This window comes from Psittacula echo, assembly GCF_963264785.1.
Source record: "Psittacula echo genome assembly, chromosome: 4".
Lineage (NCBI taxonomy): Eukaryota > Metazoa > Chordata > Aves > Psittaciformes > Psittacidae > Psittacula > Psittacula echo.
This window is the reverse complement of record NC_137738.1, coordinates 11,626,674-11,640,737: the sequence shown is the minus strand read 5'-3', so window position 1 is coordinate 11,640,737 and position 14,064 is coordinate 11,626,674. Positions and strand designations below refer to the sequence as shown.

The following is a 14,064-nucleotide window of genomic DNA, read 5'->3' as shown; positions in this document are numbered from 1 at the left end:
GAGCTTTTAAATGGTATTCCATTGCTGGAGTTTTCAAAATGTTATGGCATCAAACCAAATAATTCTAATCCAAAGACTACATTGGCAAGCTGCAGACAAATCATGGCTGAATCATGGAGTTCAGCAGAGACTCCAAACTCAGATCATGAGAGAGACTAGACTAATTATGGGCTCTGAGCAGATTCAAGACTATACAAAATACAAAAGAACAAAAGGTCCTCTGAAAAATCTTGCAGTCTAGGTCAGACTGTTTGGCAGGAACAGTTCCTGGAGCTCATAAATTGGTAGGAAAACCTATGACCTATAATCCCAAATTGTCTGACCAGAGCAACATCCCCACAGGTGGGTGTTGCTCATTACCATAAAAAGTTTCAAAATGAGGTTAAATCAACTCATCATACTTGCTTGCAACTTCCACTGGCCTTTCCAGACTGTGGCAAATCACAAAGGGACAGGTTTTCTTGAATCCTCTCAGGATCCCCTAGCAGAATTTTCTTTGGGATCTTACATTACTTGTTATATTTCTTAATATTAAACTCAGGCCATTATAATAACCTACAATAGTAGGTCTAATAACTTATTCCAGTTTGAGCCATTATGTTTTTATCATAGAGGGTTATCCTGTTCTATAAAACCATAAACAGAAGCTCATTCCCCTGGAATTTCCCATGCATATTATGTCTGTTTCTACTTTATGAAAATATCACCTCCTGTATGAAGACAGGCTGAGAAAGTTGGGGCTGTTCAGCCTGGAGAAGAGAAGGCTGCGTGGAGACCTCATAGCAGCCTTCCAGTATCTGAAGGGGGCTATAGGGATGCTGGGGAGGGACTATTCATTAGGAACTGTAGTGACAGGACAAGGGGTAGCAGGTTAAAACTTAAACAGGGGAAGTATAGACTGGATACAAGGAAGAAATTCTTTACTGTTAGGGTGGTGAGGCACTGGAATGGGTTGCCCAGGGAGGTTGTGAATGCTCCATCCCTGGCGGTGTTCAAGGCCAGGTTGGACAAAGCCTTGGGTGGCATGGTTTAGTGTGGGGTGTCCCTGCCCATGGCAGGGGGGTTGGAACTAGATGATCTTAAGGTCCTTTCCAACCCTAACTATTCTATGATTCTATAATATTTTGAATTTTCTTCTTTTTGATTAAAGCATACCATTGTAGATTTTTAGATTTTATTTCATGCTATTTTAAAAAGTGCCATTAATACTCACAAGAACTTCATAATCTGGGATTGTGTGTGTTCCAAGACCTGCCCTGTCAAAAGTCACTCTGTAGGTAGCATTAAGGGTGTCTACAGCATCTATTTGTCCAGTGAATAATCCATCATGGACACCTCGCAAACGTGCTTTAGATAAGAAAAAAGAACAACAAACCAAGCATTATAATGTGCTGATACCACTGAGAAAAAGACTTAATACATCTTTTGGAAGTAATCCTTTATAGATATATTTAAAGGCCATAGATTAAATGAGAAAAAACATAAACCCAGAAAAAGAATTGTATGCAGTAGAAATATTACCCAAATGCTTGTCAAATTTATTTTTCCAAGTCAAGCACTGCCCAGATTTAATCCTTAGCACTACACTTGCGGCTACATAAACCACTATTTAATACCCACTACCTTCTGACAGACAAATTTTGCAGGCAAAACTCAATTTCCAGATGATTTTGCATACCATTCCTCTTTGAGCACTTTCACTGGTGATTGCATATTGAGCAAAAGACAATGAGGAACACAGCTCACAGATACAGCCCTAGGAGAGTGAGGAGAGGCAGTGTTGTGCATGTCTGCTCTTCAGCAAGAATTAAAGGCAGTGTTGCTGAAGAATGAAAAAAGCAATGAACAGTAATGGCTTGAGTAGGAGATACCATGCTTAAGTGAAAAGCATCAGGATCACAAACAGATAGGATGGTAAAATTCAAGTTTTTATGAATTAGACGAAACTTGTGGAATAAGAACTTGCTGAATGTTTTTAAAAATATTCCTTCTTCAGTTGTGCTTTTTTCAGTAAGGCAATGCCATGTTCAATATACAAGCCCAATTGTATATATAGTATCAATTCGTTATCTGTTTCAAACCCGACATCTTTGTATTTATGGAAAAATAAAAGTTTAAGCTCTGTATTAAGTTAGATTTTAACCTCTCAGACAACACTCTGTTCTTTGCATTTAAGCACAGCTCTCTCCATGATTGGATAGATATACTTGAAGAAAATAAATATACAATTTGAACCACAGCAAGAATAAACCATACATACTAACTTTGTACGCCCAAACCGTATCACTGCTTTAAAAATACGAGCTAATCCTCACAAGCACCTTCTCAATGAGTTAGCAATAAACCCATGCAAATTGTGATGTGTTAACTATGTGCACTAAGTATATTATGGTTTACCAAAACCTTTGCAAAACACTTAGGTGGTGTTTCGCTTGTTTTGAAGAAACTACCTGTAACTTTTGTTCCTATTACAAGTGGTAATGGGATTTCTTCTGGAAGATCTTTGAACTGTGAAATGTCTGCAACTTTCCGCTGCTGCAAAAGTCTTATTTTCTGTCGTTTCTGTTTTAACGCTGATCTCTCTTCCTCAAAGAACGCAGAGGAACACCTATAATACAATTCAGTAAGACTATACTTAAATTCAGCACTGAAAGCATACATATGTGAAGACACATCAAATAAATAGGCATCATTTACAAATCAGGGAGGGGAAAATGAAAATGCTTGGGGTGAAGTGTTCAAGAGAAAGGAATTCATTGAAGGGATTTAGGCAGTCTTATTCCCCAGAATTAATCACTCCTAAAATAACAATTTATTTTAAAATAATACTCCAAAATGCCAGCTGTTGCATTCTGGAATATATAGTATACAATATCAGAAGAATATAGCTTTTTAGGATTTTTTCTGCTTATAGGGATCCACCTGGTGTCACAACAAGGCTAAAGCAGGTCCCACATTCAGTCTACTCTGAGTACCTGTTCAATGCATGTGAGGAGGACTTTCTGTGAGGTCTCTGGCTGCCATCACCTCCTGATACACAGTAGATCCCTTTCCTGTGTGCTCATTATCTCAATTAAACGGAGTATTAAAGGGCACCAGACTCAGAACATATAAGGGCACTTCTCTGTCTCACCTTCTTACATCTGTACAGAGTACAACTCAGCCACAAAATCTCTATTATGCAGATGAATTGTTCTGAGATTGATCGTAGTAAACGTATCAAAAACTTGTCTGAACTTGGGCTATTGTACAAAATCAGTCTCTAGCAGTCCCCTCCATCATTGTGGGGGTGTGTGTGTCTTAAATGTAATCTAAAAGATGGAAGACTTACTCCCAAAGGTGTTACTTGGTTTTATTCATTTTCACTTTTAACCTACGGAAAGGGCATGATGCATGAAGGAGTTACTGAAAGGATAAAGACATTAAGGACTCAATCCTATCTCTCATTCCTTATTAAAAAAAAAAAAAAAAGTTTTATGATTGTTGTATCAATGAAAGAAGTCATTTAGGAGTGCAGATGCTATTGTAGGCCTACTTAATCGCAGCAGCAGTTCTTTATCAAACAATTTACTCCTTTGTTAATTGCTTTACTGCAGTCCAATCCAATTTAAACATTTGCTATGGAACTCACACAGTTATATATTGATTACTGATCCTATTTTATGGGGTTATGTTAGAAGATACTGACAACTCCTTTACTAGCTCCCCCTTCGACACTGCAAATTGTTTTCTGTTTTAAATCCCTTCAAGATTACTTATCACTCACTAGTACTGAGCAGTCAGCTTCTACTTCCAAGTCTGCTTCCACTCCTCTCATTATGTGCCAAAATAAACATTCTTACGTTTTCTTCTGTATGCACCTCACTTGGACAGTTCCACAAAGCCACTTCACTATTCTCCAAAATTTCTCTTCCTTGCAATGTGTATGGAAAGTCATAAGCATTAAACTGCAAGGATGCTGAGACTACTTTCTTTCCAACTGACCAGCAGTCTCACACTCATTCGCCTATATGCATACATCATTTGCTTTTTATCTTATACACGGCTCCTAAGATATATGGACAATTAACACAGTGAGATCTTAGTCCTACGCAAGACATTAAAAATAAGAAAAAGAAAAAAGAATGAACAGGAACAAACTGAAGCTGTGATGTACTTCTGTCAGGCATGTGCAGTAATACACTGCACTGAAGGTTCCTTTACTAGGCTTTCCAATCTCTTACCGTGAAAGTCATCACTAGTCTTTGTGTAGTCTAGAAAGTGCGTGGTAGCAACTGTAGGTGCACATCCCACTCACCAGTTTACCACTGAAGAGCACAATGTGTTCACCTGCAGTTGTGTATTGCCTAATGATCCTCAATTAAGAAAATATCTGGAAAGGGATATCACAGAGAGAGAGTGATGGTGGTTGGGAAATTTATGCAAAGTTTATTTGGATAGTCTCATTTAAAGATGCCATTTGCTTCATATTTACTGCTGAATGGAGCAAGTGTGAAATAATGCTTGTCATGGGCTGGGAATATGAAGTAGCATAAATGCAGGTCAAAGCTTTCCAATTTCATTGACTGGAGTAACTAATTACAGGAAGATAAAAAAAGGTGTGGGGGGGGAGGCGGAAAAAACCCCAAAGCAATATAGACTTTAATATTAGTCCTTCTAATCATGTCCAGGTTCTTGCATCAGGAACATCCGTTATCGCCTGATGTTCTTTGACCCATGCTCTTAGAAATACAAATTCAAACGCTGATATACTAATCACTGACCTTGGAAGCTCCCTACAATAGCAACTACTGTTTGACTGCTAGCTCAGACATTCTTAAAAAGTCTCTGCTCCCAATGCTGTAGGTCATGGATGTAGAAAGTACTCGCAATGTATTTCTTGGCTCCTGTTAAAGGAAATCTCCAACCCCACATCCCCCATATGCATTTAATAAAGGTTATCCCATTTTTGTGCCATTCCTATGAAAAAAAAGAAAGATTAAAACTATGGTACAGATGACATTGTAACCTCTTTCTTTTTGGTTTCTACCTCAGTAATGAGAACTTGAACAGAGAAATCATCACCATCATATAGTGGCAGGACAAGCATATCTGAACTTAATTTCATATCCATTGCTATTTCACAACCCCAGTGAAGTTTATACAGAGTACACAAGACTAACTATTACCTCTTCCTTTTCTTGGAGCATATCTTTCCCCACAGTCTAGCGGAATCTTACAAGCTTTGCAGGCTCCCATGAAGAATACTGTTGTGCCAATCAACCCCACTGTTGATGGTGTGATAGGACATTTAGTGTAGCAGCAGACATAAGAAAATATTACAATATATTTAAAACAAATTAAAAAAAGAAAGAGACGATGACCATGTGCACAGCTCTCACACAGACACTACCATCCTCCGCCATCAACACTGTGGATGCAAAATGTCTTAGTTTTAATTGCTTCATGGGAACATAGCAGTATTGACATGATATTTAGTTTACTGGCATATGATGAGGACAGACAGAAGAAATTTCTAACAGAATAATAATAATGTATAAAACCAACTTAGCTCTAGAGGCAGATGAAAATTACCTTGAAAAAGGTTCCAAATTATTCAAATGATTTGGAATAATTTAAAATCTGTCAGAACTGTTAAGGCCAAAGACCACTATGGGCATACTGAAAAAGACTGTCAATATTTAATGATTAAAGAAATGAAACGCAAACAGGAATGCTTATTTTATGTTGATAAAAAGCAAGAACTCAAAGTTTTGGTTAACAAACAAAATGAGACAATATCCAGTCAAATATTTGTACTTCAGAATTCAGATAAAACAAACTTCTGCCTATTTAGACCTGTGGCTCCTTAGGCATGAATCAGTCTTCTTAAAAAGTAACTTAATAAAAAACCCCAAATCAAGCTCACTCCCAAAAAAGAAAGCAAGCAGTTTTATCTTTGGTCCAACAGACTGCTGAATGAGGCAAGCTGATTTCATACCAGTACCCACTTTTGGCAAAAGTCAAATTAATAAGTGATGATATAACCTCCAGATATACCATTTCCCTCTCAGTGGGAAGCATGATGATAAAAGGAATGAAAAGCTATCTCAGTTAAGCTCAAATGATATGAATGCTTTTCCAAAAGGACCTATTTTTAAAGCTGGCTCTGCTGCTTTCCCTTGACTGGCAATTTTTAAGTTTTGTAAAGTTGTTTATAAGTACAGGAGATGAAATAGCTTCCATCAGTCAAAGTATAATCTGACTCAGTACAGTGACCCATGAAGTGGATTCAGTGCTTTAGTGTTTGTATTTTCACAAACAAACCAGTCTTTTATTTCTGCAACACTACTTACATATTTGTCTCCTGATCTTACACATTGATAGGATGGTTGAGCTTGGGAGAGACCCTGGAGGTCCCCTGCTCCAACCCCGTCCAGCAGAGACACATGCAGGAGGCTGCCCAGGACATGTCCAGACACCCTTCAAGTATCTCTAAGGATGGAGATCCTATCATCTCTCTGGACAACCTGTGCCAGTGCTCAGTCACCCTTAGAGTAAAAAGAAGTCTTTCCTTATGTAAAAACTGAACCTTCTGCGTTTCAGCTTTTGCCCACTGCCCTCCTCCTATCTCCAGACAATGCTGAAAAAAGCCTGGCCTCATCTTCTCTATGCCTTACCTTCAGGTATTTCTACACAGAGATGAGATCCTCCCTAAGGATCTAAGGATTCTTCTTTAGGCTAAATTGTATTAGGCCAAGGTTCTGTGAAAAGGCTGAACTGAAATCAGTAGGTTTAAGAATGGAGAATTCTAAATTAGAGAAAAAACTATGTCCTGCATTAAATTCTGGCTTCATTCTATACAATGTAAATATTTCATGGGTGACTATCTCCTCTCTCTGTTTTGGCAGCCAAGCCAGGAAAAGTTGATGATCTATAAAATGGTATTAAAAATAATAAAATAGATGAAAATGTGCACTTGTTTTCCCCATGAAGAGCTAATTATAGCCAGGAAAAAGGAAAATCTTGAAAAATTGGCCTGTCTTGTATGTCAGGAATCACTGCAGCCTAGAAGATACAACAATAATTTCAACATATCCTAGCTTGGACACTTAGTTATCCAGAGTGGTAAGAGAACATTTCAAGTACAGGCTCATGAGAACTACATGGACTGGACACATGCATATATGGAACAGGGTATGTGGGAGAGCGGGGTGTGTGCTCAGAGAACTATTATTTTGCTTTACTGCCTGTATGCAAAAGTATTTTAAAAGGAACAATTCCAATGACATCAAACCTACATGTAGTTATTAGCTGAAAAGAAAGAAAGAAAGAAATTACCTCCGTGGTTTTCCCATTAATCGTCTGATTTTCCCCCATTCTACTCTTGTCAGTTTTCTGGTTTTCAAATTTGGAAAAGATTCTTTCAGGCAGACACAGAAGTCATTATCGCCTTCAAATAGAGGTCTGTTGAAACATAAATTGTCCTCTGTTAACTACACTTAATAAACTTTTGTCACGAGATTCCAAACCCCATCCATTATAAGAAATACATTGAAAACAAAAAGTATAAATTAGTTGTATAAACAAGACACTCCAAAGGACAGATTTAACCTGAAATAAATTCAGCTGAAAACAAAGTTTCCAGGAGTATTATTCTACTTGAGCCTTACTGTCAGTCATGTTTAAATGTTTCTCTCTTGTTACTATGGGGAAACATGTATTCTTCCTGTTTTGGAATGTATACAAAGGCACCAAATGAAACTTCAGCATAGGCAGTGCAGTGCCATGAGGATACCGCAACACACTGAAGGAAACCATAAAGTTAAGGTGAGGTGTTGAGAACAGAGGAAGAGACATACTGGGATATATGACACTCAGTGATTTCTCAGTGATACTGAGAAAGACAGTACCTTTTTCATAAATCCATTCAATTATAACCCTGATTCTCAACAGAGGGTTCCAAAATACAGGAAATTGAGCCAAGTTGGCATTCTCCACAGCTACACACGTGGGACTTTTATTGTATCATACCATGACTCCATGATGAAGCAGAGGATCAATATTATAGAAGTGACAGTTCAGATAACCTACCTACATAACTTATGAATTTCTCTTTGATGCTACGATCTGTCTGTATCCGTTTGTTTTATGACTGCCTGTTACTTTGTAGTACCACATCCTTCTTGGGCTGAAGAGACAAGGGAGCAGCAATGGCTATACCCATCTAATAGCAGGTTAATCATTAAAGACTATGTGCAACTGAAATAGATCTCACCCGGTGAGAACAAAAGAGTAACTGCATCCTAGATAAAGCCACTTTTCTCCACTCTCTGCAGGGTGCTGGAGTTTAGAGGGGAATATCCTCAAGCACAGAACAAAGAGGATCTTGGAAGCCACACTGCTTTCAAGTGAGTGTGTGGGTTGGCGGTAGAGAAGAAAGGTGCATGGAGATATGGAGACCCAGCCAAGAATGGAAGAGAATATTTTCTCTCTGCAGTACGAGGATCTGCAGCTTTGGCTTGAAGTGAAAAGGAAACCACAAAGAATGATCAGCGAGGCTCAGGAAACAGACAAGGGGGTGTATAAAAGAGTTTTACTGTTGCTAACGTAAGATATTGTCGTGGTTTAAGCCCAGGCCGTAAATTAGAACCTCACAGTCTACACCACCACCCCCATCCCCACCCCCCTCCGTGTAAATAACAGCTGGTTTGGGAAAGAGAATCTGTATTTGATTGTTTTTACTATCACCTGTCCCTAAGCAGGAAAATGTAAATCCACAGCATACACAAGATTGGAAGCTCTGGGAAATGGCATAAGCAAGCTACAGCTGCATCTTGTTCTGAGGGCCTATGATCACTGTAGTGGTAAGTAGCTCTTTAGAAGTCTATCTGTGTCAGAAGTCAACAGGATCATCCTCTGCAGCAGCATAGAAAGAATCCAGCTGAAACAGCTTCAATAATCTAATAACCACAAATGATAGCCATAGAGATTAAAACATTTTAAAAACTTAATAGTAGACATGGCATTTAAATTGAGGATTTCAATTTTGGATGAGACAATTTGATTAAAATATTCTGAGACTTGTACAGTGAGCCATATTTTTTCAGTTGACAGCTCTATGCTTTAAACTTTTTCTTGTCTAGATCATACATCACTCAGACCAACATACATCCAAGTTTTTCTTCCAAAGATATGTAGTTTCTCAGTAAACTATATTATAATATCTTAACATGATTATATCTTACTTAGCATTAAAGGATACATGGGTAAATTTCAAAGAGGTTTTCACAATTACCTGCTAAACTCAAATTCTAATCTACTGACAGACTTAAAATTCCACAGACAATTATTGGAGAATAAATAATTGTCTCAAAGTTCTTGGATTGTTGTAAAAATCATAATTATACATGTCACATATTAAAATTAGGACTAGGAATAAATAGGGTTTGGGTTGTCTGGTTTTGTTTTTCGGGGGGGAGGAGGAGTGGAGAGGTTGTTTTTTTGCTCAAATAAGGAGGGGAAAAAAAGCATGTAAAAGACAAATTCCTCTTTCAAAGGAATTAAATCCTACAGGTGATGAATTTAAAAGTAACTAAAATGGACATGTAATTTTTCTACTTGTGGTGAACATATCCTGAAACATTTTTCTGTTGCTATGACTGCCTTCTCAGTTAAGGAAAACAGCCCCAGCAATCATGATTAAAATAGGAAGGAAAAACAGTAATTATTTTGCTACGAATGAATTCCAGAAAAGAATGCTTGATAACTCTGAAGCTACTCTTTAAAATATTACATACTAGTGTTTCATCTGTTAGTCAACTGGTGTAGATGTTAAGATTCCATTCATCAAAAATGATTTTTACATTTTAGGATTTTTAGGTTTTCATGATTAGGGACTAAAATAAAATGGACCTTTTAAATAATTGGCACCATTTTACTAGTGGTGTTAAGAGAACAAGTGCCAAAGACTTTGAGGGACAAATTGCAGAAACAGTCTAAGACATACAGCAGGAGATCCAAGAAGGATGCCAATATGTAGACAAAACCTGAACAGTCAGAAACCAAAACTGTTAGAGATCACAACAAAAAAAAGGATGATGGAGAAAAAAATATCCAAAATCAATGTTTACATCTTTTAGGGAAGCAGCACCTTATGAAGCAGCAGTCTCCTTCCCATCCCCCGTGTATAACATTGATCCAAGGGTTGAAAAAAGTCCAAGTGTTCTGGTACCTTCACGCCTAAGAGGCTAAAAACATTATGAATAAAACTTTGTATCTGGTAGAGGCAGAGGTGATAAAAAGATTATTTCCATGAAGGATGGCTCTCCATAGAAGACTACCCAAGTAGGTTGCTCATTATTAAAACAACAACAAAAGAAACAAAAATCCCAAATAACAAAACAGTGACAATTTTCAATAACTAATACTTTAAGAATAAACTTTGGAGTATCTAACCACTATATGGAAATTTGCAGCTCAAGGTCAGAAAATGACTTGATTACATGCTATTAAGAGCAAATGATATAAAACAAACATACTTATCTATATTTGAATAGAACCATTCGTATATGCACCACTTGTGAGCTTTGGGAAGTTTGAGCAGGTTACGAAGCCGTAAACCAATCTTCTGTGATGCTTTCTTGTCTGGTGTTGGCATTGTTGTATTAAACTTCTATATAGTGAGATAAAGGAAACAGTTAAACGCAGTCTAACATCATTAACATTCAAATAATTACACTAGATTCTCTTGACAAAAGTTTGCACATTAACAACTGTTACATTTTCATCACACATACTGTTTCATGACAATGTTTTGTTGCAGATCTGTAATAATCCTTACTGCATTATATCAGCAATGCATCAACTGAACAGATGCAGACTTTAGCAGGATCAATACAGCAAATTATCTCCATACATATATCTCTTCTAACACAAACATCTTTCAACACTGGGACTGCGTTATTGGTAACAGCAGCATGGCACTAAGGTACGGACTTCTGAAGTCTGAGGCACCACTGAACACGGTCTCTAATAAGCATATGTGATGATGTGGCTCAGATACCAGCAACACCAACTGCCTCATTTGCAGTAGTGCTTTTACTCTTGCTAGCTCTTCTTAACCTGAGCATAAAGCTAGCACAGAAATGTGACATAGCCAAAGCTTTGAGCAGTCCCTGATTCATAGAAATCTGCAAAAGAAACTAGCACGGACGTAAGCAAGTTTTGACTTCATTTGAAAGCTATTTTATGAACTGCAGAAAAGACACTGTCTTCAGTTACATGCATAATACATAGACGTGTTTAAACAAGCGCGTAGAAAACTAATTCCATACTTTTGTTCCAGGGTTGGCTGTCTTACTGACAGACAGAAAAACGTATTTGCAACAAAACTGCAGCGTTTGAGAATATTAGTTTAACTGAGCCCCAATGCCATAATCAGTTGTTAACCTTCCCCAAATGCTCAAAAGCAGTTTGACCTTTAGTAGCACCAATAACAGGATAAAGCATAAGGCAGGCCCTTACTGGCTCCTGCTGGGTATAATCACTATTCTACATGCAGGTCCCCTTTCTCCCACTGGAACTCCAGGAGACAAAGCTCAGCAGGACAGCAAGATCTGTGAGTTACAGCAGCTGCAGCGCCTCACACGTTTATCTAGCAACCCCTGGACCTCATGAATCAGACATTTAAGTACAAACCAGTCAGGCATACAGCATTATCCAGGCCTTTCTACCATTAAGAAATCATGAATAGAGAGAAATGCCATGGCCCTCATCTTTAAGTCTTCCCTGTTTGATGCTGCACGGTACAGTTCAGAACGCAAAAAAGACCAGCATGCAAATAGTACTTTTTCAGTGTGTCAAATTCAGGCTTATAAGGTGAAGGTACAGAGAAGTGACCTGGAAGACAAAGCTACTAAAGAGCCAATTCTCTGGGACTAAGAGATGTTGCCCTGTCTAACATAGCAAATGAAGGCTGAGAAAAATAATGGCTATCCTTGATACAGCATGAAAAAGCAGACAGTCAAGTGGAAGAGCAGAAAGAAAAGCTGTTTGAATTGGAAGACATTATCATTAGAGGCTCAAAAAGGTAATAGATGGCCATGAATCCATTTAGGCTACAAATCCACAGCAAGTTCCTAACTGTTGAAATACATTCATTTTACAGCAGCCTCCTAAATGACGTAGTCAGTGCAAAAGACATAGACAGTTTTTAACTGAAGATGAGTAAGTTTATGCAGACTACAGGATACAACTGTTTGTGGGAGCAAGATGGGCAATCAGTCTGGAATCTTTAGCACTGTATGCTTATGTCCAGGATCAAAAAGAGCAGGTACTCTCGTAAACTGAGGAACGCACTTGTATGAAGAAAAGTATAAATCTGTTTTGAATTGTGGCTTACTCTTAGCAACATCCTTCCTCACAAGAATATTCATAAACTGATAATGCAACTTGAGAAGCAAATATATCCTGATTTTCAGCTAACACAGATAGGCTTGCTGCCCTATGTGGTAAAAATATCTGCATACATGTAGATATCTGCAGAACCATCACAAAGTTCTGATTTCTTTTGGGCGACCTTATGTTTATTTGCCTGTCATCTTCACAGAAAGGTTGACTCCATTTTGAGTTTCTGAAGGGCTGCATGTATCAAAATTAAGAATGAATTACAAGAAAAGTAATCTGATTTCTCTGTTCATGCACAGAATTCCCAGTGAGAGAAATGAAATGCCTTTTCTCTTGCCACCTACTGGTTTTAAGGCACATGGTACACAATAAATAGTGCCTCCTAGCAGTTAAAGATCTAAGGGCTGAGAGAAGAAGAAGGAATGTAAGATTCCAAGCTTCCCAGTGCTAACTATAACCCATTACTATACTGCTGGCCCAGTTCCACAGAAGTATTTAGAACCTAACTCCTACTTGTTTCCAGAGGAGTTAGGTGTCTAAACACTTGTGTATCTGAGCTTGCTTTGATTATAAGCACATCTGTTCAACAGTTTGTTCTAAATTCTGGGTCAAAAATAAAAGCTTATTCAAACAGCGTATTTGTTCTGGTATGTTCTCAGTAAAAACATTAGCTGGATATAATTTTTTGGAAAGGATTTCTTTAAAGTCTAATAAAGTGGTGTGGGTTTGTTGTTTTTTACTTCATTGGAAGTGCCTACACTGCAAATTGCCAAGATGAAGTCTGAAGAAACTAAAGCTTGAATAAGTTCTGTGAAAATATCAGAAGAGAGAAGAATTTAGAGTTTATGCTAACTAAAACTGACTTGTGCGCTAATTGACTATGGCCCAAAGGGAATTAGAAGGCTGATTGAATGCAAGAAACCATATTGCGAATGCATGTCATGAAAAAAAACATTTCCATTTAGTTATTCCTCAACATTTTAGCCTATGACAAAAACCTTGTATTTCAACGAGGACAAAAGAGTAACCTATGACTGGCTTTAGTAAGCAGCTTTTCCTTCCATGAAGACTTTGCGGCCCAACACAGGAGCCAGCCACAGCTGAAATGTGTCTCCTTTGCAGTACTGCACCTTGCAGCGTTCCTTGTACTTCCAACTATTTACAAAGGTGATGAGTAAAGGCAGAACAAATGCAGATTTCACTTCTTTCAGTACAGATGGTGAAAACACTACAAATTGATCTGGGCATGTCATCTGTAACACAATGTGAAGAATACTGATGACAAATATAAGCTTTAGTAAGAGTTAGAAACAAAATAAATCAACAAAGTAAAATAAAATTTCACTAATAAGCATCTCCTCTTAAGAAAGATGTTTAATAAGTTTGTGACTGACTACAGTACCTATTTGAAAAGAGATATTCTCTATTAAATTCATCAGTGGTAGCAAAAAAATCTGTCTGTTCCATGCCATGAGATCAGCTGGAGCTTTCCAGGGAAATGCACCTCTCTTACTCTAAACTATATGTATTTTATAAATATAGCTACATAAGTCTATTTCAGCAACAGTAGTGCTATGTATGTACTAGACACCTAAGCACATTCAGCACACAAAAGAAAACATCCATTCCTTGTAGATGTTACAAACCAGGAAAGAAATGTACACTGAAAAGAGAAAG

At 37.7% G+C, this 14,064-nt stretch overlaps 1 protein-coding gene across 4 annotated transcripts in view; it reads right to left on the bottom strand.

Moving 5' to 3' along the window:
* The window catches only part of LIN9 (lin-9 DREAM MuvB core complex component), a gene marked incomplete at its 5' end in the record, with an annotated part of 37,404 nt that overhangs the window by 11,109 nt on the left and 12,231 nt on the right, over positions 1–14,064 (bottom strand). For all 4 annotated transcript variants that reach the window (XM_080615328.1, XM_080615327.1, XM_080615329.1 and 1 more), the window contains 4 exons: positions 1,214–1,347; positions 2,451–2,608; positions 7,321–7,446; positions 10,521–10,654. In XM_080615328.1, coding sequence (XP_080471454.1) covers positions 1,214–1,347; positions 2,451–2,608; positions 7,321–7,446; positions 10,521–10,654 — 552 coding nt within the window. The remainder of the gene's footprint in view (positions 1–1,213; positions 1,348–2,450; positions 2,609–7,320; positions 7,447–10,520; positions 10,655–14,064) is intronic.